This window comes from Callorhinus ursinus, unplaced genomic scaffold, assembly GCF_003265705.2.
Source record: "Callorhinus ursinus isolate GAN/ISIS: 27379988/994484 unplaced genomic scaffold, GSC_fseal_2.0 scaffold12, whole genome shotgun sequence".
NCBI classification, from domain to species: Eukaryota; Metazoa; Chordata; class Mammalia; order Carnivora; family Otariidae; genus Callorhinus; species Callorhinus ursinus.
Window position 1 is genome coordinate 75,893,403 of NW_027397074.1, and position 24,519 is coordinate 75,917,921.

A 24,519-nucleotide genomic window follows, 5' to 3' on the forward strand; every position below is an offset into this window, starting at 1 on the left:
GGGGGAAGCCTCTGTTGTTACCATCAAGAATCCAAAAGTATGATCTCCCTATGAAGCCACTTCTCCAATTCTGAGATCTGCTTTCTCTTGGTCCATCCCACCAATAGCTGGAACACTTTTCTCCCTTGTTCTCAGTGTTTTACTCTACTCCCAGCAGTCTTTTCCTCAAAATATATTTCTGTTTTTATTGAGGTGAGTTTTTCCTAGGTATTGCTGAGGTCCTTAAAGAATTACACTATCTCAAGACTTGCTGATCTTCCTGCAGCCCTTAGGGAGTATTCATGGGCTTCTTGTGTCTACCCACATACCGGATGCTCCATTTCTCAGTTTCAGTGATTATCTTCAGATTTGCTTTCTGAGGCTTCCACTCAGATGTAGGTGCTTTCTTTGATGACTCAAGAGTTTTGGGGGAATTTCTGCATTCTGAGGACACTGGACATCAGAACTTCCCTATCTGCTCCATCCACAGCTTCTACATAGACTAAATCTGAGTTACATAGGATCCTACATTTTTAGGGCATAAAGCCCCACCCACTAGTGTTCTAGCTTTTATGGAGTTTACTTTGTCACCAATTTTGTTGAAGTTGCCTGTTGTCTATTTTTCTTTTTCCCTCCTAATTGCTCTCTCTCTAGTCTTGAGGACATTTGGAAAAATTCAAACACTATACTGCCATCATCATTTTCTCTTTCTAGAGGTCTCTCATAAAATCTCAAGCAAAATGGTGTCAACCAAGAAAGAATTCACTAAGAATTAAAGTGGGCAGGGTTTTATTGGGGCAATTAGAATTGCAATTCAGGAAACATGGATTCAGATAGAAACTTAAATTTTGTTACGAAGAAGACAAGAGAGGGCAGGGTTATAAAAGCGAAAGGTTACAAGAGAAGTTCTCAGTCAGGTCCATTATACAAAATAGGAATTGAAACTAGGTTAACCAGGATGGTTGAGTTAATATGTGAAAATAGACCGAATTTGTCAAATTGTGTTGGCTTCTTTCAATGGGAAGCATGGGGACAATTCAGGTGTCATGGTGAGGAGGGAGTTAAGTCCAGGCTGAGGGCTTGCAGTTGGCAAACAGTTCAAGGTTCCTCTGATAAGACCATGAATAAGTTCTTTCTCCCTTATGATCTCTTGACCCTATTTTAAAAGAGACTCTTTTAACTAGGCTTGCTTGTTCCATTGTGAAATCTCCTTTTAGATTTCCTCCCTCTGATCAAGATCTTTCTTGACAAGAAAGCATCAATGATCAATCTTTTGGTTTTTGTCCCATTGTGTTGCCAGAGTGGTTAGTACCTGCTCTGGGTCCATCATGTCCCTCAGAGTGGGGAGTCTCATATCCTTACATATCTTTAAGCCTGGGACTGCATTTGAGTGACAAGGAGACATTTTTGGGAAAGGAGCTTTGGGCTACATCAGTTGAAGTGTCATTTTCTATTGTCAAAGTATAGAACAGATGAGTACTCCTCCTTGCTCAGCTAAAAGATAATCAGGGACTATCTTATTACCAAGAACTTTGGCCAGAGAGTCTAAGGATCTTTGTGGGGCTGCGTTGCTTTAGCCACAGATTCTGCAATAATTTCAAGAAATACGAAGAAGTTATTCATTATAGCCTCAATTACATTTATACCTAACCAGGGAAGTAAGGACTTAACCAAAGAAGCGAATCCTGAATCATGAACACTTCCTGCTAGGTCCTTTCTAACCTAACAATATAAATTCAGGGATGGGAGTTGACCAATGACATCTCTTTTTTTGCTTTTGAAAGTGAGGGGCAAAATTAGATTTTTCTCCTAGCCTGAAATAAAAGGTTGTTCTAAATTCCAGAGGTCACCTCTGCTTCAGAATGATCTGGGAGATAAAGACTGGGGTGTTATCTTTACAGGTCAATGCCAGAGTAAAGGAAAGGAAAAGAAGGAGAAAGGCTTTCATGTTTAGTTAAAGTATGAAGTCTTGATGCCTCGTCTTGGGCAGAAGCAGTCTACCTTGGTGTCAGCTACTTCTCTTCCTGGCCAATTTGATTTAGGGATCTTCAGCACCTGTACAGGACCAGCCTTTTTCAACTGTGAGATGTGTACACAAGGCTCAAACCTTCTAGTTTTGCAGCAGTGTCTGGTCAGGAGCACTTGATAAGGTTCCTTTCAATAGGGCTTGAAGTCTTGAAGGCTGTCTTCCTCTGATGACATTTCTAAAATACCCAGTCACCATGCTCTGTAGAACAAAGTCTTGAGCGTAAGACATTAGAGACTTAACAGTAGCTGGCCACACTAGCAAAGACAACAAGGGATTGGCGGAAGGTTGTATACTGATAGAATTCCAAGGAGTTGGCAAGATTTCATTACTGTTCATATGATTTGTCCAGTGAAGTGAGAGCCTCCATCACTGGAGACTGTGGAAGGTGCATCCCAGGTGGGAAATACATTCTCTAGCAGGTTTTTTGTTTTTTTTTTTTTTCCACCAAAAGAACATCAGCCTTGCTGCAGGGGAAAGCTTCAACCCATCCAGAAAAACAAACAAACAATAACAAGAACATCTCAGTAACACACACTAAGTGACAGTTGAAGTCCAGCTGCAAGGTGTTCAAATGGTCTAGAGGAAAGAGGTCTAAGGCTTCTGGGAACAAAAATAGCTTTTCCAGAATTATAGAATGCAGGATTCCAACAACACAGATCAAGAACTGAGCTGAGATCAAGAGTCAGATGCCCAACTGACTGAGCCACTCAGGCACCCCAATCCTTAGCTCTTTTTGAATAAAGATTAATTTTTCTGAGCAGTCAAAATGTGATAAAGTATCACTGAATAGTGACAAAACATGAAATGTATATGAGAAAGTTATTTCAGGAGTTTGAAAAATAAATAGTAGCAGGTAGAAGTGGAAATAAGAGCAGACCTCATGTACCACTGGAGTCTCTCAGTATCACCCCCCCATCATTCAGAAAGTGGGCACCAGGGTGCAGACAGAAAGTACTGTGGTACATCCAGACAATGGAATATAATTCACCATTAAAACCAAATGAGCTACCAAGCCATGAAAAGTCATGGAGCAACTTTATGTGCATATTACTAAGCAAAATGAACCAATTTGAAAAATCTGTACAATATTCTAAAAAAGACAAAACTTTGGAGACAGTAAAAAGATCAGTAGCTGCCAGGGATTAGGAGGGAGAGAGGGATGAATAAGCAGAACACAGAGGATTTTTAGGGTAGTCAAATTATTCTGTATGTTACCAGTATGGTGGATACATGACATTATACATCTTTCAAAATCCATAAAGGAACACTGAACCCTAATGGAAACTATGGACTTTGGTGGATAGTAATGTCAAACAGGTACCTCATTTGTAACAAATGTACCACTCTTGTGGGGGATGTTGATAGTGGGAAAAGTCAGGGCAGCGGATGGGACCCTTCTGTACTTACTGCTCATATCTGCTGTGAACCTAAAACTTCCCTAAAAAATAAAGTCTATCTAAGAAAAAAGAACTCACTGGATGGACTCAGTAGCAGAATGGAGGGAAAAAGACAGAGGGAAGAGTTAGTGAACCTGAATATAAGTCAATAGAAATAATCCAACCTCAAACAGAAATAAAAAATATTTTTAAAAATGAAAAGAGGAGGGGCGCCTGGGTGGCTCGGCTGGTTAAGTGTCTGACTCTTGGTTTCAGCTCAGGTGATGATCTCAGGGTCATGAGATGGAGCCCCATGTCGGGCACCACGCTGGGGGTGGAGCCTGCCTAAAATTCTCTCTCTCTCTTTCTCTCTTCCTCTGCCCCCCCAAATAAATAAATAAATCTTTAAAAAAAATGAGGGGTGCCTGGGTGGCTCAGTCATTAAGCGTCTGCCTTCAGCTCAGATTATGATCCCAGGGTCCTGGGATCGAGCCCCACATCGGGCTCCCTGCTCATGGGAAGCCTGCTTCTCCCTCTCCCACTCCCCCTGCTTATGTTCCCTCTCTCGCTGTGTCTCTCTCTGTCAAATAAATAAATAAAATCTTTAAAAAAAAAGTAAAAAAAATTTAAAAAAATGAAAAGAGGAAAGTAGCAGAGTAGGGAACTCCAGGGTTCTGTCTTTTTATTAAAAAAAAAAAAAAACAACTAATGAGCTGTCAAAAGTGTCAGCCTCATTTTTTGCAGAACTTTGGAGTCTAGTCAAGAACTTAAAACAACCAGGGGTAAGCTTAGTGAAGAAAGAAGCTGCCACTTTGCAGAAAGAGAGAGGGCTATGGTGGTTCAAACGGCCCACTGAACATCCCCCACAGCCCTGATCCATGGCAGCCATGAGGACTAAGCCAGCACTCCTGGTACAGGATGCTAGTGGCACAGGAAGCGATGGAGAAGTTACTCTCAAAGAATTGTCATTGTGAGTCCCAGCCTGTCTGGTGGCTCCGTGAGGGAATATGTAAGTGTTTGCTTTTATTTTGCCTGACTCGAAGCACTCCTAGGACAAAGGTAGCTGCCCAGGAGGCTTTTGTTGTGTGCATTTAAAGACAGAAATTTTAGGGGCACCTGGCTGGCTCAGTCAGTGGAGTGGGCAGATCTTGACCTTGGGATCATGAGTTCAAGCCCCACGATGGGTATAGAGATGACTTAAATAAATAAACTTAAAGAAAAAGAAAGAAATTTTGGCTCTGGCAGCCTGGGGTTAGTTGGGACAATCAACAGACTGAAAAGCCTGGGAAAGAAGAAATTGGGAAAGGAAATATGTGATGGTGGGGGGTGGGGGCACTTTAATCAAGAAGGCCACACATACTATCAGGGCTAGGCATGTGGTCAAAAAGGCCTGAGAAGACCCTCAGCTTTTATCTCTGACTGACCTTCAGGCTCCATGCAAGCTGGAAGCAAAGACTAAGGCAGCATTGTAAACAATGTGGATAAGCATTAAACTGGTGCCCCGAAGAAGCCAATCTGCAAAGACTAAGAGAATTTTTTTTTTTTTTTGCTCCAAGCATTGAAGGAAACTGTCAAAACACCAAGTGACCATGACTGCTAAGTTAGCTGAACATAGCTTTCACAGACTTGCCAAAAATAGTTTAGAGAAGTCAGTAAAAAAGGAAATAATAACAACCCACAAACAAGCAGCAGCAATAAACCCCGAGGAGGTGGGAATATCTGATTTCCAGAACTGTCACACTGTAATATTCAAAATCTCCAGTTTTCAACCAAAAAATTACAAAGCATGCAAAGGAATAAGAAAATGTGGCTCATTCACAGGGAAAAAAAGGAAATTACAAGTGTCCATGAGGACTCTGGGGCATTGGACTTACTAGACAAAGACATGAAATCGACTCCCTTAAATATGCTCAAAGAGCTAAAGGAAGTCACAGCGAAAGAACTAAAGGAACCAGGAAAACACCATCTCACCAGATACAGAACATCAGTAAAGAGACAGAAACTGTAAAAATGAACGAAACAGAAATCCTGGAGATTAAAAGTACAATAATTGAAATGAAAATTAACTGGGGGGTTTCAACTGTAGATTCGAGCCCACGGAAGAATTAGGGAACTTGAAGATAGATCCATTGAGATCATCCAGTTTAAGAAGAAAAAAGAGAAAAGAATGAAGAAGTAAATAAACCAAACTTAAGACACCTATGTGACACTGTCAAGTACCAACATATACATAACAGGAGTCCCAGAGGAAGAAACTAAAAGAGTGTTTGAAGAAATAATGCCCCCCAAACCTCCCAAATTAAATGAAAATTATGAATCCAAATATCCAATAAGTTCATTGAGCTAAACATCAAAAAATTCAATAATAATAAAAATGGAGAAACATATACTAGCCAACATCTTAGCACACAAAGTGTACAATAAGTATTTGTTGGATTGATTTACAAACAATGTTGAAGACTACTATTGCCCATGTTCCACGCTGCCCAAACCTACTTTAAATCATTGTATCTACTGGCTGATCATGTGTATGTAAACAAGAATACAGTCCCAGAGAGACGGCAAGTTAATTATAGGCAAACTTCCGCAAACTTTCACCAACCTGAACACAGTTTTCTTTGAGATCACCAGGTCCAAAGCTCACATTTTATACACAGCACAATCCTTTGGAGGAATATTATAATCAACATTTGTTAGTTGTTTCTCTACCCACTACTTCTTTCTTTTTCCTTAACAACCTCCAGATTCTGCCCAGATGAGATTAACCCCAACTCTAAATCTAGACATGGCTTCTAGTTGTCTGCAGGTGATCAATCTTTTGTTTCTGCTTTGACCATCATGACTGGCTTAGTGATGCATCCATGAAGCAAGAACGGCAGTGGAGACCAAAAAGACCATTTCTAGGTTGCTGTGTGAGCAGTGGAGTAAATAAAAATCTCTTTTTTGTTGAGTTTGTATCTGGAACCATGTCACTCCAAGGACTGGTCACCATCCTTTAACCATAAGGGTCAAGCCAGTCTGCTGAGAGAGTGAGGAGGCAGACACATGTACTGGAAGGTAAGAAACTGGTTCCAGGCCACATCACTTGTTCCTCTGACCCAGTATTTTCCAAACTTAACAAGGTAATAAAATCCCAGACCTCTTCTCAGTTCTGCTGCATCAGAATCCCCAAGCAAGTCCTGGGAAACTGTTGTATTCTCACCTGAAGCTAGCCCTTATGTCGAAGCTTTCAGAAGTATGAACCAATAAATGTCCTTTATAATTCAAGAGAATTTGAGATCAGCCAGTTACTTGCCAATGAAAGCATCCTAACTGGTAGAAGCCAGCTAGATTTGTTTCTTTTTGGGTTTTTCCTCTTTTCTTTATAGAGAACTAAGCAACAGCTCTCAATGGGTTATGTTATTTACAGGCCTCTGATAAAGTTCAAAGGACAAGCTCAGGCTTTTCAAAACAACCTGGAAAAAAACAGGTTGAGAAATACATCTGCTAATCTCTTCCCTCCCACTGCTCCTCCCCTGGCTCTCGTTTCTTTGATTAACGGGGCCCTAGAAGATCTTTTCAAAAAGGCTTCTCTAGAGGCATCCAGAATCACTCCTAAAAACTGAAAACCCAGACTCTCTCCAGGATGTACCTCAGCACTACAAACCACCGCATTCCTCTAAGTGATGGAAACAGCATTCCTATCATCGGTCTTGGGACCTACTCAGAACCTAAACTGGTAAATTTCTCTCTCTCTTTCTCTTTCATTTTAATGTTTTTGAAACTTTCCTAGAGCATAATCTTTCATTCATTTTGAGTGGATTTCACTGACTTACTTTTTATACTAATGAAAGTAATCTCCAAGGAGTACTATTTGGCATCCTGAGTACTGAGCCAGAGGTTTAAACTATATCAGTTTATAATTGAAAATGATCTTGGATTAGAAGATGGGACCTTTCTTCTTCCTTTCCTGAAATTTAGCTGAATGCGGATTATTAGAATGAACTGAGTTTACTACTTGTGGGTTTTTAAACTTATATTTGAGAATTTCCAATTCAGTCTAACAAACATTTCATAAAAACCGCCCAGGTATGAAGCACTCGACTATAGAAGCTTAAATATGAAAAGAACAGTGTCTGTACTGTCTAGGGATTAAAAATCAAATAGAGGAAACAGACTCTTTAATAGCTAATCGTAGAACAATGAAGTTAAGAGTAAATGCTATCCTAGAACTATAAACCATCTCTCTGAAAACACAGACAAGGGAATAATTAAATTTGACCTTCAAGACTGAGTGGGTTTCCATTTAAACACAGTTTCTACTTATAAGAAAAATATCTTTCTGCTTTCCTCATTGTAATTCAAATTTAATGCTGATTACCAGAATAAACAGTGGTATGTGTAGAAATGCTAGCAGATTTGTGTGATTGCATAGGAATGACCTTTGGAAAGCTAACTGTGAGTTAGAAGGCAGAGAGGGAAAGCTGAGGCAGGATTTTGGGGGCAAAGGGGAAGTATAGAGGCACAAGGATAAATGATCTGTCCGGCAGAGGCCAAGCCCACAGTGGCTGGCATAAGGAATTAGTGGTGGAGGCAACAGCAGCTGGCTCTGGAAATGCAGGTTGAGACTAGATCATAAAGCATCTTGAATACCATGCCAAGGAGTTGGAACTTCACTCTGTATAAAAGGAGGAATTGTGTGGTTTGGAAACAGAGGAAAAGCATCATGAGATAACTCTGGGGCAGCATAAAGAATGGAAGGCAGAAAAAAGAAAAATAAGCCAAGAGTAGTTAACTCTCGTAGCACAATCCCACATTCCACTGCAACTGCCCGGTCCCCTTGTTTTTGATAACGCAAAGGAAAATCACTGTTAGAACAATTACAAGGGTCTGAGTCATTGGCCCCTTCCTCTTCTTACTTTGCCCATTGTCTGTCTATGACCTCATTCACAGTCTTGGCTCCAACCACATCCATGCAGAGACACCTAAATCTCTGTTTCCTTTTTTGTTTGTTTGTTTTTGTTTTTGTTTTGTTACATATCCCCATACAACTGTGGACTGGCTACATCAGAACCACTTGGGGATTTTTTAAAAAAATACAGATCCTTAGACCTCACCTCTGGTCTCCTGAATCTGGATCTTTAGGTGTAGAGGCTGCATTTAACAAGCTCTTTGGATAATTCTGTTGGACAGTCAAGTATGTACCCTGTCTTCCACAGACACATCTTACTCAGTATGACAAAACTACACTATCCATTTCCCCTTCCCCCACCCCCCAAAATACTTCTCCTCCTAGCAAATAACACTACCATTCTGAGCCCTCCAAGCCAGAAGTCTGAGTATATTCCTTCATTCTGCCCTCTTCCTCATATCTTCCCTTGTCCACATTATATCCAAATGATCGCTGCTCAATTTATCTCAAAAAGAGGCTTTCAATTCACACCCTCCTCTTTATCTCCTTTGTCACTGCCTTAGTTTAGGCTCTTAATTTATTGTTAAGCTATTCTTCCAATTTTGTCCCTTCCAATTAATGATCCAAACTGGGGCTGTCAGGATCTTCCTCGGACCCAAATCTGATCATGTCACTCCTGTGCTTAATTTTTTCAGTGGCTCTCTATCAATTATAGGGTAGAGTCCACATTCCTTACCTTGCACACTGAGCTTTCAAGGTTCAGTCAAGACCCATCTGTCCAGCAGAATCTACCACCACTCTTCCACTTTTCCCTCTGTGTGTGAAACATAACTGCCTAAGTTCCTTGAACAACTCTCCCATCTCCATGCTTGTAAACATGCTGCCTTCTACCTGGAACACCCTTTCCCTTGGTTTGTTCAGTTAGCCAACTTCTACTCAACCTTCAAGACTCAGCCCAAGGACACAGCTCCTTAGAATCCCATCCCTCCAGCCACCACAACTTGCCCCTCTTGCATGTTCACATGGTCCCTTTTACTTGACTCCACTGTAGCTATCACACTGTATTATAATCCTTGTTTCTCTGTAATCTGCCCCACAAGACTGTGAAATTCATTATGAAAGAGAATGTCTTGTTCAGTTCTGTATTTCCAGGATAGTATCTAGTATGTAATGGGTATTCAGCTGATGCTTTCAAATTAATTAGTTTATAAAAGGGGATCTCTATGTTTGTGAGCATCAGAGGCTAGGGAGATGTAAATAGATACGATAATAACAGCTAACATTTTGGGGACACTTGACATGTGCCAGGAACTCCTTTAAGTGCTTCACATTACAGGTATTTTCTAATTTAATCCTCAAGACATTATGAAAGATATACCATTTAAACCCATTTGTAGATGATAAAACTGAAGTATAGAGAGATAAAAAAATTGTCCCAAACTTACAATGCTAGGGAACAGAGCTTGGATTTGAACCAATGTACTTTGGGTCCAGATCCAATGTTCTTTTTTTTTTTTTTTTTAAGATTTTTTTTTTTAATTTAAAAGAGAAAAAGCGAGGGCACAAGCGGGGGGTGGGGGGGGGGTGGCAGACAGAAGGAGAGGGAGAAGCAGGCTCCCAGGGGAGCAGGAAGCCCCAAGCAGAGCTCTCTCCCAGGACCCTGGCATCATGAACTGAGCTGAAGGTAGATGCTCAACTGACTGAGCCATCCAGATGCCCCCCAAATCCAATGTTCTAATCCCTATACTCTATTGCCTGTTGAGAATATATCTAATGTCAATGAAACTGTGTATTTCTATGACTTTCTATGTGTATTTCTATTTATGAAAGAACCTAGGAATATAATCCTGAAAGTATGTAGAATGTGTGTGTGTGTGTGTGTGTATCATGAAACTCAGTTGGGCTCAAAGTGCTGTGCCTAACAATAAGTACTATTAAGTACCTACAATGTATCTAGTAATATTAAATGCTATAGGTTAGAGACATTCAAAATCAGTCATGTGTTATTTCCCCAAAAAAGAGTTATAATTCACTTCAGAAGATAAGACATACACCAATTAGACAATATGACAGAAGAATACTATGAGAAATGAAGATCATGCATATACCAACTACATTTGTGATCAGAAATATTACCAGTTGTAAAGTAATACATGGAATTATTGGGTATGTCTCACAAATCAGAAACTCTAATGTAAAGAAAAATATACCACATTTATCTGGAAGGTTTGTCGGGCTGCAGAGGAAGATGAGGAGTGGGAAGAATGGAGTATCTCATATAAAGCAGATTCATGGCTTTCTATTCCAAGCTATGCAACTGATAACTCCTTTATCATCTTCTCAGGACTGATGAGGCAGAGGCTAGAACTACCGGTGCCCAAGTCAGCCACCATGAAATAAAAGTCCTCAATTAGATTTAACTTCAGAATCAGTCTTAGTCCTTAAGGCAAAATCTAATGCCAAAATTTAGTCTTCTCTACTTGGCATGCCTGAGATTCTTTTCAAATCTTCACTCCACAACAAGGGGTAGAAGGTGAATGCCAGGCTGAGGTAACTCTTTAACTGAAATTCATTTGCGTTTTGTGTATGTGGTCATGTCAGTCAGTATCTGTCCTGGGATCCTGTTCACTTTTTACACAGAAGTTAGAGAGAAGGAGAGTGCCAGGGAAAGATCTAGGCACATCTTCAGGGGGAGAAGGATGGGAGCAGGCATGAAAGGCCAAAGTAAGAAAGGCTAACAATACCTCCTCTGACCTCTGCCCCATTTAGATTCCACCAGAGCATGTGGAGACAAGAACTGGGAAAGCAACTTGGAGGAAGAGTACTATGAAGCTGTGTGAGGGCCCCCAGCCCAGGTTCTCCTGGCTTTCAAAGATTTTTCTTTCTCTTAAGTGGGCCCAAATCTCTTATAAAGGTGTTTCATGCCTGTGGACTCAGGGAATTTGAAATGGAACCAAGACTTAGTATCACCAAACACTCTATGCATTACCCCACCTGATGATAACTAATGAAAACTGACACGTGCAAATTATCCGGGTGACTTTTTTTCCTTTTGAAAGCTTCCCAAAATGTTTTCATACAGGGATGCAATAGTCTATAACAGCTTCCCAACAGATTTCCCTACAACTCCATGTGGGAATTTCTGACAGGTGACAGTTTCGGTGTTATTCCTTTTCTTCAGTTTTGACAGAAGTCAATTCTCTTTTTATGAACAATCAGTCCATGGAGTTAATAGCCCATATTTATCAAAAACTGCAAGTAAAACTCAAGAATGTTACCAGATGTGCAAATGACACAAATCCAGGACCAATGGTAAATATTTTGGAAAATGGGCGATAATTTAGTTTGATAAATATTCATTGTGTGCCTACCATATGCGGGGCATTTTTCTAGGTAACACAGGGATTGAAACAATGGTCTAGAAACAAGGGATTTAAGTAGAGTGACCAAGAACAGAAAAAGAGACACATATAACTAAAATGTAAGGAAAAGCTCAAGTGCTTTAAGAGAGATAACACTGGTTCAAAGTTAAAGTAGCAATGAGCAAATCCAGTTATGAGGTAGATCAAGAAACATCAAGTTATGGGGAAGGAGTAGTCTAAGAAGTAAATTGGGGGTGATAAATGATCCAATATTCCTTCCTGGGTGGTCCTCGTTGAGATTTCTGTAGCTGCAAGCAGTTTTCACAGTCTGGAGAGTGAGCCAAAGGCTTTGTATCTGGGGCAACAGAGAGGTGAAGTCCAAACCTTTGGTGAGTACCAAGGAGGGAGCCTGAAACATCAAGTCCATTCTGCCCCTGAGCTCGAAGGGGCTGGGGAGCCCAGGCTTAGGACTCCTCAGGATTTTGCCATCCTTTAAAGATCCCTTGCTTTCTCCTCAATGCCCATCGAATCCCCCTCCTCCTCTCAACCCAAGGAACCTTGTTTCACCTTGTTCTTATACCAGGCATGTTTATTATACAATGGGGACAGCAGATTAAGGGAAAAGAATAATGCAATGACGCTTGTTAAAGCATGATAAGGAGAACTTTATTCACGGGCAAGTGCTGTTGTGATAGGTCTAGGAACCACTGTGTTGGGATTTTGCGGGGGGCGGGGGGGGGCAGAGAGGTTGAGCTCCCACTCTGAATACAGCATGGGCAAGTGGGAATTTATAGCCAAGGTCAGTGGATGGAAAATTGCTGAGAGGAAACATCAGGGATAAGGGGGGATTCCTGCTAGCCAACTAGACATCGCCTGGGCTATGGTGGCAGATGAGGAACCTGATTAGACAGGGAGGGGGATCAGATACGGAGGGTGGGGGGTTGTTGCTAAACTGACTTATTAGGATTCTTGCTCAAGTTGGATGAGGCAAAGGCAAAAAATCTTTGTCAGAGGTGATGGTGGGTTCTATAACCTCTACTTAAAAAGACCAGGAACCAGGTAGGAAGCACAATTAAGTGTCCTGGGGAGCTAAGTCTATTTCTCCATTTTGTCCTGCTTTCCCATTCTGATAGCGGGCATGAGTGCAAGAATAAGCAGAACCAGAGATCCCACTGACCAGTCCAAGGATAGCAACTTTCTCCACTACAGCCGATTGTAAGCATAAGCCAGGGTCCAGCATGGCCTGATTTTCTAACAGTTTTCAGAAAATATTATAAGTAATTATTAATTTCTAAGTAATAGCAACTCATTTATAGTTTTGTAAAATGCTCTGTGGGTTAATATTCTGAAGGTCAAGAATTCAGTTGGTGTTTATTTTTACTATTAGTATAGTATTTATCCTGAATTCTTTCCAGAAGCCTTGGCTTTTAAAAATCAAACACAAAGAAATGACCTCTGCATTTTGTTTTATATATATAAATATATATATATATTGCACCCCTTCCATATGTGTGTGTGTGTGTGTGTGTATATATATATATATATATATACACATATGGAATAACAGTATATATATACCCCATTCCACTCCAGGAGCAATTAGTGCTACACATCAACCTGCAAAAAAATGGTGTGGGGAGGGAGGGCAGTTGGGGGTAAAAAAAAAAAAATACCAGGGACTAAAACATAGGTTTATTTTCAAAAATATTAACCTGCCCAAGTTACAGTGAATTAAAATGAGAAGAGACAACACATAGAGATCAGGTGAGAAGGCATCTACAAATAAAACAGGCAAAAAAGAACAAAGACTTGAACGCAGTTGATAGCTGTGAGGAAACTAATTTGGCTGGAGCCTAGGAAGGAAGTAACTTGGCTGAAGGCCACACATCATTGGGGGAAGCTCTACAAAGCTGGCAACCAATTGGATCTAGGCTAAGGAGAGCAGATGGTCGATCCAAGGCCAAAAATGAGGCTTTAGTCCCAAGTTCTTCAAATCTAAGGCTTTGAAACTTATTGAGTCACTTACATCTTATTTTTGATCTACCTTCTTTTCTTTTTTTAACAGTTAAAATTTTGAAAGACAATGGACTTAAGGAGGGACGAATACTTTTATAGTGAACATCTGTTAGCTATAAGATCCAAAATTAGAACATACCAAACCGCAGAAACTCTGTGTCTGCCTTTCTCAACCTGAAAGCCTTCCTCCCTCAAGAGGGGATTGCTCTTCTAATTTTATGGTGACGATTTTCTTGCTCTTTTCTAAGAGTTATACAACTCTAACATACATTTCTATACAATTATTGAACTTTATGTGAATAGAAACACTGGATGCATTTTTTCTGCTGCTTTTTCTAAATATAATGTTGTAAATTAATCATGGTCTTTGACCATTTTTATTGCTCTGTGATTGCTTAATTATAAGAACATGCCAGTAACCATTTTACTATTGATGGGCATTTGAATTGCTTCCAGTTTGGCTGCAAAGTCCTACACAGGTCTTATTGTACATATGTATGAGTTTCACTAAGACATACACATAGGAGCGGGACTGTTTTCCCATCCAGTACAGTATCTTCAATTTTAGGAAATGATGTCAATATAAATAATTTCCAAGGTATTCATATAATTTGTACTCCTTCCAACAATGTATGAGAGTACCCCTGCTCCACATTCTCACCAACACTTGGCGTCTTTTTAATTTATGCAGTTCTAGTAAGCGTGGAATAATCTCTTATTGTGCTTTAATTTCCATTTCCTTTATTCTAGATAAAATGGGCCAGTTTTTCATATTTTTATTAAACATTTTGATATCTTTTGCAAAGTGACTATGCCTTCTGTGCATTTTTCTTTACTGGATTTCTCTTTTCTTATCAATAGTGGATTTGTAAAAGATCTGGGATGAGTCCTTTGTCAGTTATATCTATGTGAAAATATCTCTTCCTATTTGTCTTTTTACACTTTTAATGGTGTCTTGATGAATGGAGTTTCTTGATTTTGATGTGGTCACGTTTATCACTCTTAATGTATCATTAGATTAGTCCTTCTGTAGCTTAAGAAATCCTTCTTTACCCTAGTGTCTTAGGTTGGCCACTCTGGAGAACAGCCTCTGAGAACGAGATTTGCATGCAGGAGGCTTAGTGGGGAGTACTCCCAGGAATCAGACCTTTAGGGAAGTAAGAAAAGTAGGTTTGTTCAGTGTGGAGAATTGCACTGTGATCCAGTTGCTCATTAGTCCCACAAGGAGCTCTGGAATGGTGCTAGAGTTGTGCTAAGTTGAGGTGAGGGAGCCAGGCTGTTATGCCCTGTATCATTCATAGAGGGGATCAGATGTGAGTAACCAGCAGCCAACACTGGTGGCCGCTGAGCAAATGAGTGCCTCTATCCTATGGTACACCATGACAGCCACTACGGTTTACCCCTGGTGCCAACTGAACCTACTGGTTTTGTATGCTAAGTTCACCCCTGCGAAAAGCTCTTCCAGAATTTTGTTTGGTCTCTCTCCTGGAAAAGTTTTTAAAGGGGTAGGTTAACAGGATGAAATAGCTCCTGCCACTAAAGCTGTATTCAAGTTGCAACTTATCTCCCTCCTGGACTACCCATTCTAGATTTCTTTCACCCTTAACCAACATCTCTTCTGGTCTAGGTGGCTTATGAAATATTATAACCTAGATCCTCATCTCTCAAGTTGTCTGAGTCTCTGGTCCACTTATCCTTCTCAGATCATGGCTGCTACTCTTATCCACTAACTATCAAAAGTAGGAAGGGGTATATCATTGGATGGCCTAGGTGCCCAATGTTTTCCTCCCTGGCTTATCATGTAACAGTGAAGGAACCCTATCTCCTCCTGGGATAAAGTCACTTACCCCTGCCGGTATGGCTACATCTTTCTTCAAATACTGAACTCTTGAAATAAGGAGTCTGGGTTCCCCTGGGAACTAAGGCTAGGAACTAGGATCCACAGAGCCTCAAATTCAGGGATGAGAAGTACTCATTTTCTCAGTGAGTCAAGGGAGTAATGCTAAGCTGAACCACTCCTACTGTGTTTTCAGACTTGTGTTTTCTACTTATTGGGGACACAACACCATATAATGGATGTTGACCTAGAGTATGTGTTACATCTTGGAAGATGGCACCACATCCTCATAGGACTCTCCCCTTTCTTAAGTGGAGGAAGGGTGCTGTTGATCATTTTTGGAAACAGAATTCTTTATTTCACTGATATCATCCTTAATGGTGGAGTCAAAATTTTGCATTTAAGATTCTACTATCATATCATTTATTTAAGTCTCCAAATATGGTATTTTTTTATCTTTCTGAGTTTTCCTTAAAGTGAATTTTCTTAAAGAATCTGTCAGAATGTACATACAGTTCTCTTATGCTACATTTAAGAATTATAAAGAAGCATTTTTCTCACATCCACATTTCCAACTAGTTCCTCCATATTGATTAGAATTAAGTCCAAAATAGTAATTCACCTCATTGCTGCTTCTGCCATCTGAGGGAAAATATTTTTAGCAAGCAAAGACTGTATCAGATATTCAGCTTTTAGAAAAGGCTCTTTAATGGTAGCTGAATAATAGAAGACTCACTACGATAACTTGCTTCTGTGCCATGTCTTTATGAAATAAAGCATCATTCGTATGTTACTTCAGGCTAAGGGTCAGTACCACGCTCCTAATTTAGTGTTTGTCTTTCTCATCTTCTTTATCCTAAATGCTCTCCCCTGTGCCTCTTGTCTTGGGTTGATCTTTGAAAATATAAGTATATACTTTAATATGCATTGTTTTGGGGTTTTCCCCTTGTATTAAATCTATTTGAGTTCTATACTTACATTTATCAATTCCAGCCACAAAATCTCAGTGCTATTTCTGAGATTATATTTTACCATTTCATATGAAGCTTTATTCTTTTCAATAATACTATGTAAATACCTGAAAGTGGAAGTAGTATTTTTACTTTTTTTCCCTTAAATTTCTGGATTCTACCCCAAGCCTCCTCTTCCGGTATACTTTTGTTGTCACTCTTGCTGTCGTCATCCATAACATCTCATTTTACAGGGTGCTTTGTAGGGCTTTTTCGCCTCAATCTCTATTCAAGCTCTATTAATCATGTTGTCAATTAAGAAACCAAAGAGGTATTTCTGACATTCCTGGAATGTGTGTCTCTTTTCTTAAATCCTATTTTCTAATACCATCTGTGTAGCCAATTTGTTCATTTTTCATACCCTCTTATCTTCTCAATAGTGATGACTTTCAACTGAAGTAGGGAAAGAAAATATAATTTAGGCTTCTAGTGCTTTTTATTTCCAGCCCTGGACTCTAAAGTCACTAGAAATGCAAGAGAGTTCTTGTCTCACTCATTCTCAATAAATCAACTTCTATGGGCCAGAATTCACAGGTCTGTTGAGATTTGTCAAGCATTTGGTTAGAACACTGAAGATACAAAGGCAAGCACAAGTAGTTCTCAACATTTGTGAACAAGATCAGAATGATCACCGTCTGAATATGAGGTCAATTGCAATCTACAAATAAGATTAATCCTCTCCTCCAAACACAACCTAAAAGATGATTTGCACATTTTATTCAGCGAGACTAGATGCTTGTCTTGATGGAAATATCTATCAAGGCTTCCATTCTCCTTAAGAAAAAATGTAACTAAAGTGAGACACACTCATGGGTATTTAAAATGTTATCATAACTAAAGAACAGCAATTTATGTGCAGTCTGAAGAACGGATAACTTATACTTGCAGTGTCAAGAGTTTGTCAGGTCTTTTGGTTCTGTCAATGTCCAGGGGAGATGTTATTCTTAGGCTTCATGTAGGTTAATAAAACAAACAAAGATTTGGCTAACAAATTTGATAAAAATATATCTTGAAAATCTAACACGCCCCCCCCACACTCTTCTTTCCCAGTTTATTGAGGAATAGTTGACATACAATAAACTGTACATAATTTAAAGTATTCATTTTGGTTGAGTTTGACTCATACGTACACCCATGAAGCCATCACTATCGTCAAGATGGTGAACATATCCATCACTGCAAAAGTTTCCTTGTGTTCTTTTGTATTTGCTCCCTGCCTCCATGCCTGTCCTGTCCCCCACCCCAGGTAATCACTGATCTGCATCTGGACTATACATTAATTTCCATTTTCTGGCATTTTATATAAATGGAGTCATAATATATTTTTCATCTGGCTTCTTTCACTTAGTATAATTGTCTTGATGTTCAGCCATGTGGCTATAGCAGTACTTCATGTCTTTTTATTACTGAATGATATTCCATTCTGTGGATGTATCTCTGTTTTTCCAAAACTTTGATTTATAATGGAGCCTTCTTCAATGAACTTGTGCCTTCCTATAACATAGCTGTTATGAAATCTCTTGTCACTGGTAAAACTGATCAAGTTATGTTTCTGAGGCCACAAAGCTAGGGCAGACTTGGTATGCAAGGAGTCCCCCACTGAGGGTGTGAAGGAAACTCTCTGTGAGGTCAGTGTCCTCAGCCTCCAGACACCATCTTCCAATCACAACAGCATGTAATTGGGGATTTGTCATTTTTGTTGCAAAACAATGTCTATGTGCAGAGTATCCTGATGAATAATGATTAAAAGAGGGGCGCCTGCATGGCTCAGTCAGTTAAGCGTCTGCCTTCAGCCCAGGTCATGATCCCAGGATCCTAGGATTGAACCCTGCATCGGGCTCCCTGCTCAGCGGGAAGCCTGCTTCTCCCTCTCCCACTCCCCCTGCTTGTGTTCCCTCTCTCGCTGTGTCTCTCTCTGTCAAATAAATAAATAAAATCTTTTAAAAATTAAAAAAAAATAAAAATAAAAGAATGATTAAGGAAAGATCCACTTCTTCTCTTCCCCACAACAACCCCCTTGCCATTTCAGACCCCTAAGGGGACCTGTGCGAAGTCAGTGAAGATCGCCATCGATTCAGGGTACCGGCACATTGACGGGGCTTACATCTACCAGAATGAGCACGAAGTGGGGGAGGCCATCAGGGAGAAGATAGCAGAAGGAAAGGTGCGGAGGGAGGATATTTTCTACTGTGGAAAGGTAAGATCTTCCCTTCACCCTCCAACTCCTTATATTAATAATGGATCTTATATCACTTTGTTAAAGAATGTTGGGTCCACCAAGAAGAGCGAGTTCTCAACTCCCAAATTCCTCATTCTTACGCAGAATTTAGGGACTGATTAATTAGCCTGTTGAAAGTTAGGGCAAAGCTCCTTCTTCATACGTGGGCATTAATTTAAGACAATATGGGAAGAGCCAAATCTACAAAGCAGAAAAATTGGGAAATAGAGGCAAGAGAGGATGGGTGGAAGTGGTTCATATTACATAAGCATTTGCCAAAGCTTTCTTTAAAAGGGCAGCCTTCTTTTTTTTTCTATGCCTATTTGTCCATAGATCACTAATTTTTTTATTGAGCTGCAGTTCACATACGATAAAATTCATCAATTTAAATCAGTGGCTTTTCATGTATTCACAAAGTGGCATAACCATCACTACTACCTAATTCCAGAATATTTTCATCACTCCAATTTTTCCCATTTTTCCTCCCCCTGCCCCCAGTCGCTGGCAGCTACTGATCTGCTTTCTGTCTTTATAGTTTTCTTATTTTGGACATTTCATACAAATCGAATCATATGATATGTGGCCTTTTGTATCTAGCTTCTTTCACTCAATATAACATTTTCTTGGTTCATTAATGTTATAGCATATATGAGAATTTCATTTCTTTTTTTATGGCCAAATAATACTCTATTGTGTGGATATATGACATTTTGTTTATATCTCTACTTTTGAGCATTTGAAATTTCCAACATTAGAAATCACTATCCACTGAAGAGCAATCAGAAAGATAAAGCATCATGATTAAAATGCAAGCCAGTGGAAATACAGGATGAGTATTTACAGACAGCTTTGCAGAAATAAAGCTGTACAACTTTGGAGAACATGTAATAAATTCTCCTGAGTGTTCTAAAAGAGACCAAGATTCTGCTTCTGACTTCATTCACTCCCCAGACACCCCCTCCTCCCAGCTCCCCACTCAGGCTCCTTGCCAAGCTCCCTAGGAGTTTGTGGTTCCCCAGGTCTCCAGCCACTTACGGATTATGATTCCAAGCGGCCACATATAGCCACTACCCCAAAATATCAGCCTGAAGATTTTTACTTTATTATAGCTTTACAATTTTTATTCCTTAAGATTTTATTATTACAGTCTCTCCTTAGAGTAAACACCAAACCTTAACCTGGTGCTCCCAAAAATGTTTCTGGTGAAGAATAATCTTGAACTCAGATCCTGAGAACTTAGGCCAAAGCAACCTGCCCAAAGCGAGAAATATTTTTAAAGATTTATGTCTTATCCTAAATTTTTTTCAGACTTTTACATTTCCCCCGTAATATATTCTCATTTGTTTCGTTTTGTTTGAATGTAAAAATTGGATTTTTAAGTTACCACCAAGAAAAACAAACCAAAAAACTTTTCTTATCTCCCCTGGTAAACAGTTAACACTGTTGTAATATCTATCATATTGGAAAAATGGAACCAAATTAAGTAATCTATTTCATAAAGTTGCTATGAGTTAACATTTACAAAGCACTTAAACATAGTACCTGGCACGGAGCTAGGACTATATGTGTTTGTTGAATAAAAATAAATTAAAATGTATGAAACAGAATTTTCAGCTAGATGGAAGGGCAGCAATAACACACCAAAGGGTCCCACAGTAATGACAAAAACACATTTTTCCACTACTCTTTCCACATTGTTTTCTATTCTTTATGCACTTAAGGCAAGAAAAAAAATATTGTCCAACATAGAGAAAAATCAAATTTTACCAATTTTGCTTGCCCTTCCTTGTGACAAAAGGGGTACAGAAATGTAAGTTTTTTTCCCTAAAAACACTTTGAACAAATTTGATGCTCCAAGAAGATGTATTAACTTATCCCAGGGTTCTGAGGATCCCTCAGTACCCTATGCTTTAGAGACCTTGAAGGTACACATGCTCTAGTTTGACAACCTAAGCCTTAATCTTTCATTACCTAACACTTTACAGATTGAGTAATTTCATTTTCTTTCTGTTTTTTTTTTTTGTTAAGCCAAATTTATTTTTTCCAGCTTCATTGAGGTATAATTGACATATAACATTTTGTAAACTTAAGGTGTACACCATGTTGATTTGATACACTTATGTGTTGCAAAATGATCACCACCATAGTGTTAGTTAACACCTCCATCATATCACATAATTACCATTTCCTTTTTATGGTGAGGACATTTAAGATCTATTCTCTTAGCAACTTTCAAATATATAATATAGTAGTGTTAACTATAATCACCATGTTTTATATTAGATACCCAGAATTTATTCATCTTATCACTGAAAGTTTGTACTGTTTGACCATCTCCCCATTTTCATCTGTGGATAGCTGTCAAATTATTGACCTTTATTGGAGAGGACCAGACTGTGTCTTCCACACCACTATTTTGGTGACATTACCAGTTTAGCCAGAGAGCCAGTAATTTCTTAGTAAAAACTGGCAGAATTTCCCTGGGGTCTGCATAGGACCAAATGAGAACAAAGGAACAGAAAATCTAAACATTTGCAATAATTTAAAGTTTCACCAACTTCTGTACCACCTGTCACAAGGTGAAAGACCCAGTGAATTCACTCCCATAACCATATTTCTTGTTCCGCTAAAGTGCATCTTTTATCAGAGTGTCATGAAAATAAAGCACTAAGCCCAACCAGCTAGTCAGATATATGTTCCCTATCTACGCAATGAGGAAAAGCAAAAGTGCTGAGGGTCAATTCAGAAATTATCAGGGAGCAGGGCAAGACTTTGTCATCGACCTAGGTATTCTGTGCTTCAGGTGGATCTGCAAGTCTCTGGTACTATTTTTAGATAAAGTATACTCCAGGTGTCAACAGTTATATGAGCTCATCCTATACCCAGATGACACTGCAGCATAAAGATATTTTTGTAAAATGAAATGAGTGAATAATATATATGAGTGCTTTGTTAAGAATAAAGGGCTTCATTATTATTAAAAAAAAAACTGTAAATGTTAGTTAACTATCACCTTTTTATTCTTTCAGCTGTGGGCTACAAGGCATGACCCAGAGATGGTCCGCCCAACCCTGGAGAAGACACTTAATGTCCTTCAGCTAGATTATGTGGATCTTTACATCATTGAAATACCCATGGCTTTCAAGGTAAGTTCAGATGCCTAAAGGTTAGGTCTCTGCTCTTTGGCAACCATGAGCCAGCAGCTGTGCATGTGAAGCTATGAAGCTAGTTTATTACTTATCACCATAGAGTGTTAAGGTGTTTTGTTGCTATAAATCAGATAGTACTGACCAACCCCAACAAATGTCTACAAAGATTATGTGTAACAGACTCAGGTCTGGGACCCTAGCTTCTTGATTCATAATCCAATGCACCTGCTATTATGTCTGCTCTTTACAACTATAGTTTAAACTCTCTCCATCAAACTGACATGTAGTTCCCTACCTGTACTCTACATTTTAGTTACCTGGCATTCAGACACACCCTTCTTCCTGTTCACACAGTCATGAAAATGTCCCTGCAGAACATAATGCAACATAATATATACAACTGAAAACTTACTCACCCTCCACCCCCTCCAAAAAGAAATAACCCAAAGAATAGTCAGGTTTTTGGAGAGCCAGATCCAAGATCAGGGTATCTACGTGATATCTATTGCTCTAGTTCAAATTCACTCCTTCTTTGAACTTTCTCAGTCTGTGAACTGACCACCCACCACACACCTGTATATACATTGCTAAAGAACAGTCACTGTTTTAAAATTTCATTGAGGGTAGGAGAGACTGAAAAATAAAATTGGCCACTTGTCCACAAGGTAAATCAGATCCTGCTGCTAGTCAGAAAGAACAAAGACTCTGCCATTACAGTGGCCAGAATTCTTTTATGCAGCCAACCTGGCTTCCCCTGTTCTGTTCTCTGGAAACACTTTCCTTGTTGGCTCACATCCAAGATGGACTTTGGGAAAGATTGACCTTTTGCCTCCTACTTCATGTAGATATAGGTTTGGGGGCTTCACAATGGCCTTGGTAATCATAGGCTTTTATGGTCAGGTTGAGATTTCACCGATAAGGCAATATCCCTTAAAATGTAATAAGCTTTCAGTAAATTCACATTCAGTCAGGTCCATGAATGAGTAATTAAAACTAGAAATCTAATAGGGTCACATTTCCTATATCTAACCTGTGGCCTATGGTTTCTGTCTCTTAGTAAAGAACTTCCTTGTTTTACTCACCTGCCCCATCTTCAGCTTACTGACCTCCATCTGACTTGAAATAATATAAAACAGGCAGGCACAGCTAATGTGTTCCTTGCACCCAGGCTGCATCTCATTGGATGGTGCACCTTTGTCCAGTAGGGCATCTGTGGTCTGAGATCTTGTCTTCAGACACAACCAGAATCCTTCCAAAGTCCAATATTACTTCCTTCTAGGATTTTTACCTTCTTGCCTTGGCTATCACTAACTTTTCTATCTCCAGAAGGCTCAGATCTCAACTTCTGTCGTCTTGGATGACATCCAAAAGTACAGAGTACCCATTTTAGCAAAATAGCATCTTACCTCTCATCTTATAAGCCCAGTAGCAACAAACACATCTTTCTTCAAGACCTACCTGAAGACTGCAAAAATGGCCAACAAATTCTAATACTGAGTGGTTTTCTACTAAGTCCCCTAAAGCTCCAACATTAGTAGGCCCATTTGTCTGAGTCTCAAGACAGAACAAAACAAAAATTTAACAGATTCTATGCTATTGCAGAGCAAGGATTGCCAATTCTCAGCTGGAGGCAGGATACTTCTCACTGTCCACAATCCCATATCGACCTAACCAATTTCCCACTTTTGACCCATTACTCGCCATACCCCAACATCTTTGTATTAGTCAGAACTTGTTATATGGCAGAAATCCAGCTCAAATTGGTGTTAGCTAAAAAGGGAGCTAAGAATTCCGAGGGATATCTAATTCAGGCCCAGCTGGATCCAGAAAGTCAAACTGTGAAACTGGCCCTTTATCTCTGTTTTAGTTGGCTTCATTCTCAAAAATCCTTCTCTGTATGATGGCAAAATGGCCATTGACATGCCACGCCTACACTGTCAACACAACGTGAGAATTCAAAGAGAGACCACGCATTAACCTCTGGAGAAATACTGACTAGCTTTCCTTTGGTCTTGTACCTATTCCTGACTAATCTTTGCTCAGGGCCAAATGGGTGACCGACTGACATCTATGACCAAGAATAAAAGCTGGGTCAGCCCACCCAAACAACATGGAAAGGGCTCCTCCAGAGGAGACAGCATGGGTATGACAGAAAACAAAATAACAGATTTCTACTGTAATTGATTAGAGGCCACTTAGCATAGTGGTAAGGAGCATGGACTCCAGAGGCAAGCTGCCTAGTTTGAGTCCCAGCTGTGTCACATACAAGCCAGATGACCTGGTCAGGTTATTACCTGATCTCTTTCCATATCACCTAAACATGGTGCAGTGGAAAAAGTCTGTATGGGCTTTGGAGTCACACAGAAGAGGGACTGACTTTCAGCTTTATTACTTCCTAGCAATAGTTACTTTGATCTTTCTTTTCTTTTCTTTTTTTTTTTTTTTTGGTTCTTTCTGAACTTCAATTTCATTATCAGTAAAATGGAGACAATAGCAACTACCTTGTTGTGAGGACTCATAAAATTATATATGTGACATTACTGGCACAATGTCTAACATTTTATAGATAATAAATGAAAGATAATATTCTGAAATGTTCAGGTGGAAGAGAACCTTAGTAATAAGATATCCCAATAACCTAATTTCACAGAA

At 39.5% G+C, this 24,519-nt stretch overlaps 1 protein-coding gene across 1 annotated transcript in view; it reads left to right on the top strand.

Annotated features, from left to right (window-relative positions):
* The first annotated feature begins 6,928 nt into the window (after nucleotides 1–6,928).
* AKR1D1 (aldo-keto reductase family 1 member D1) overlaps nucleotides 6,929–24,519 on the top strand; it is a 43,049-nt gene continuing 25,458 nt past the window's right edge. Inside the window, exons 1-3 of the mRNA XM_025854886.2 lie at nucleotides 6,929–7,102; nucleotides 18,530–18,697; nucleotides 21,748–21,864. Coding sequence (XP_025710671.1) covers nucleotides 7,010–7,102; nucleotides 18,530–18,697; nucleotides 21,748–21,864 — 378 coding nt within the window. The 5' untranslated portion in view covers nucleotides 6,929–7,009. The remainder of the gene's footprint in view (nucleotides 7,103–18,529; nucleotides 18,698–21,747; nucleotides 21,865–24,519) is intronic.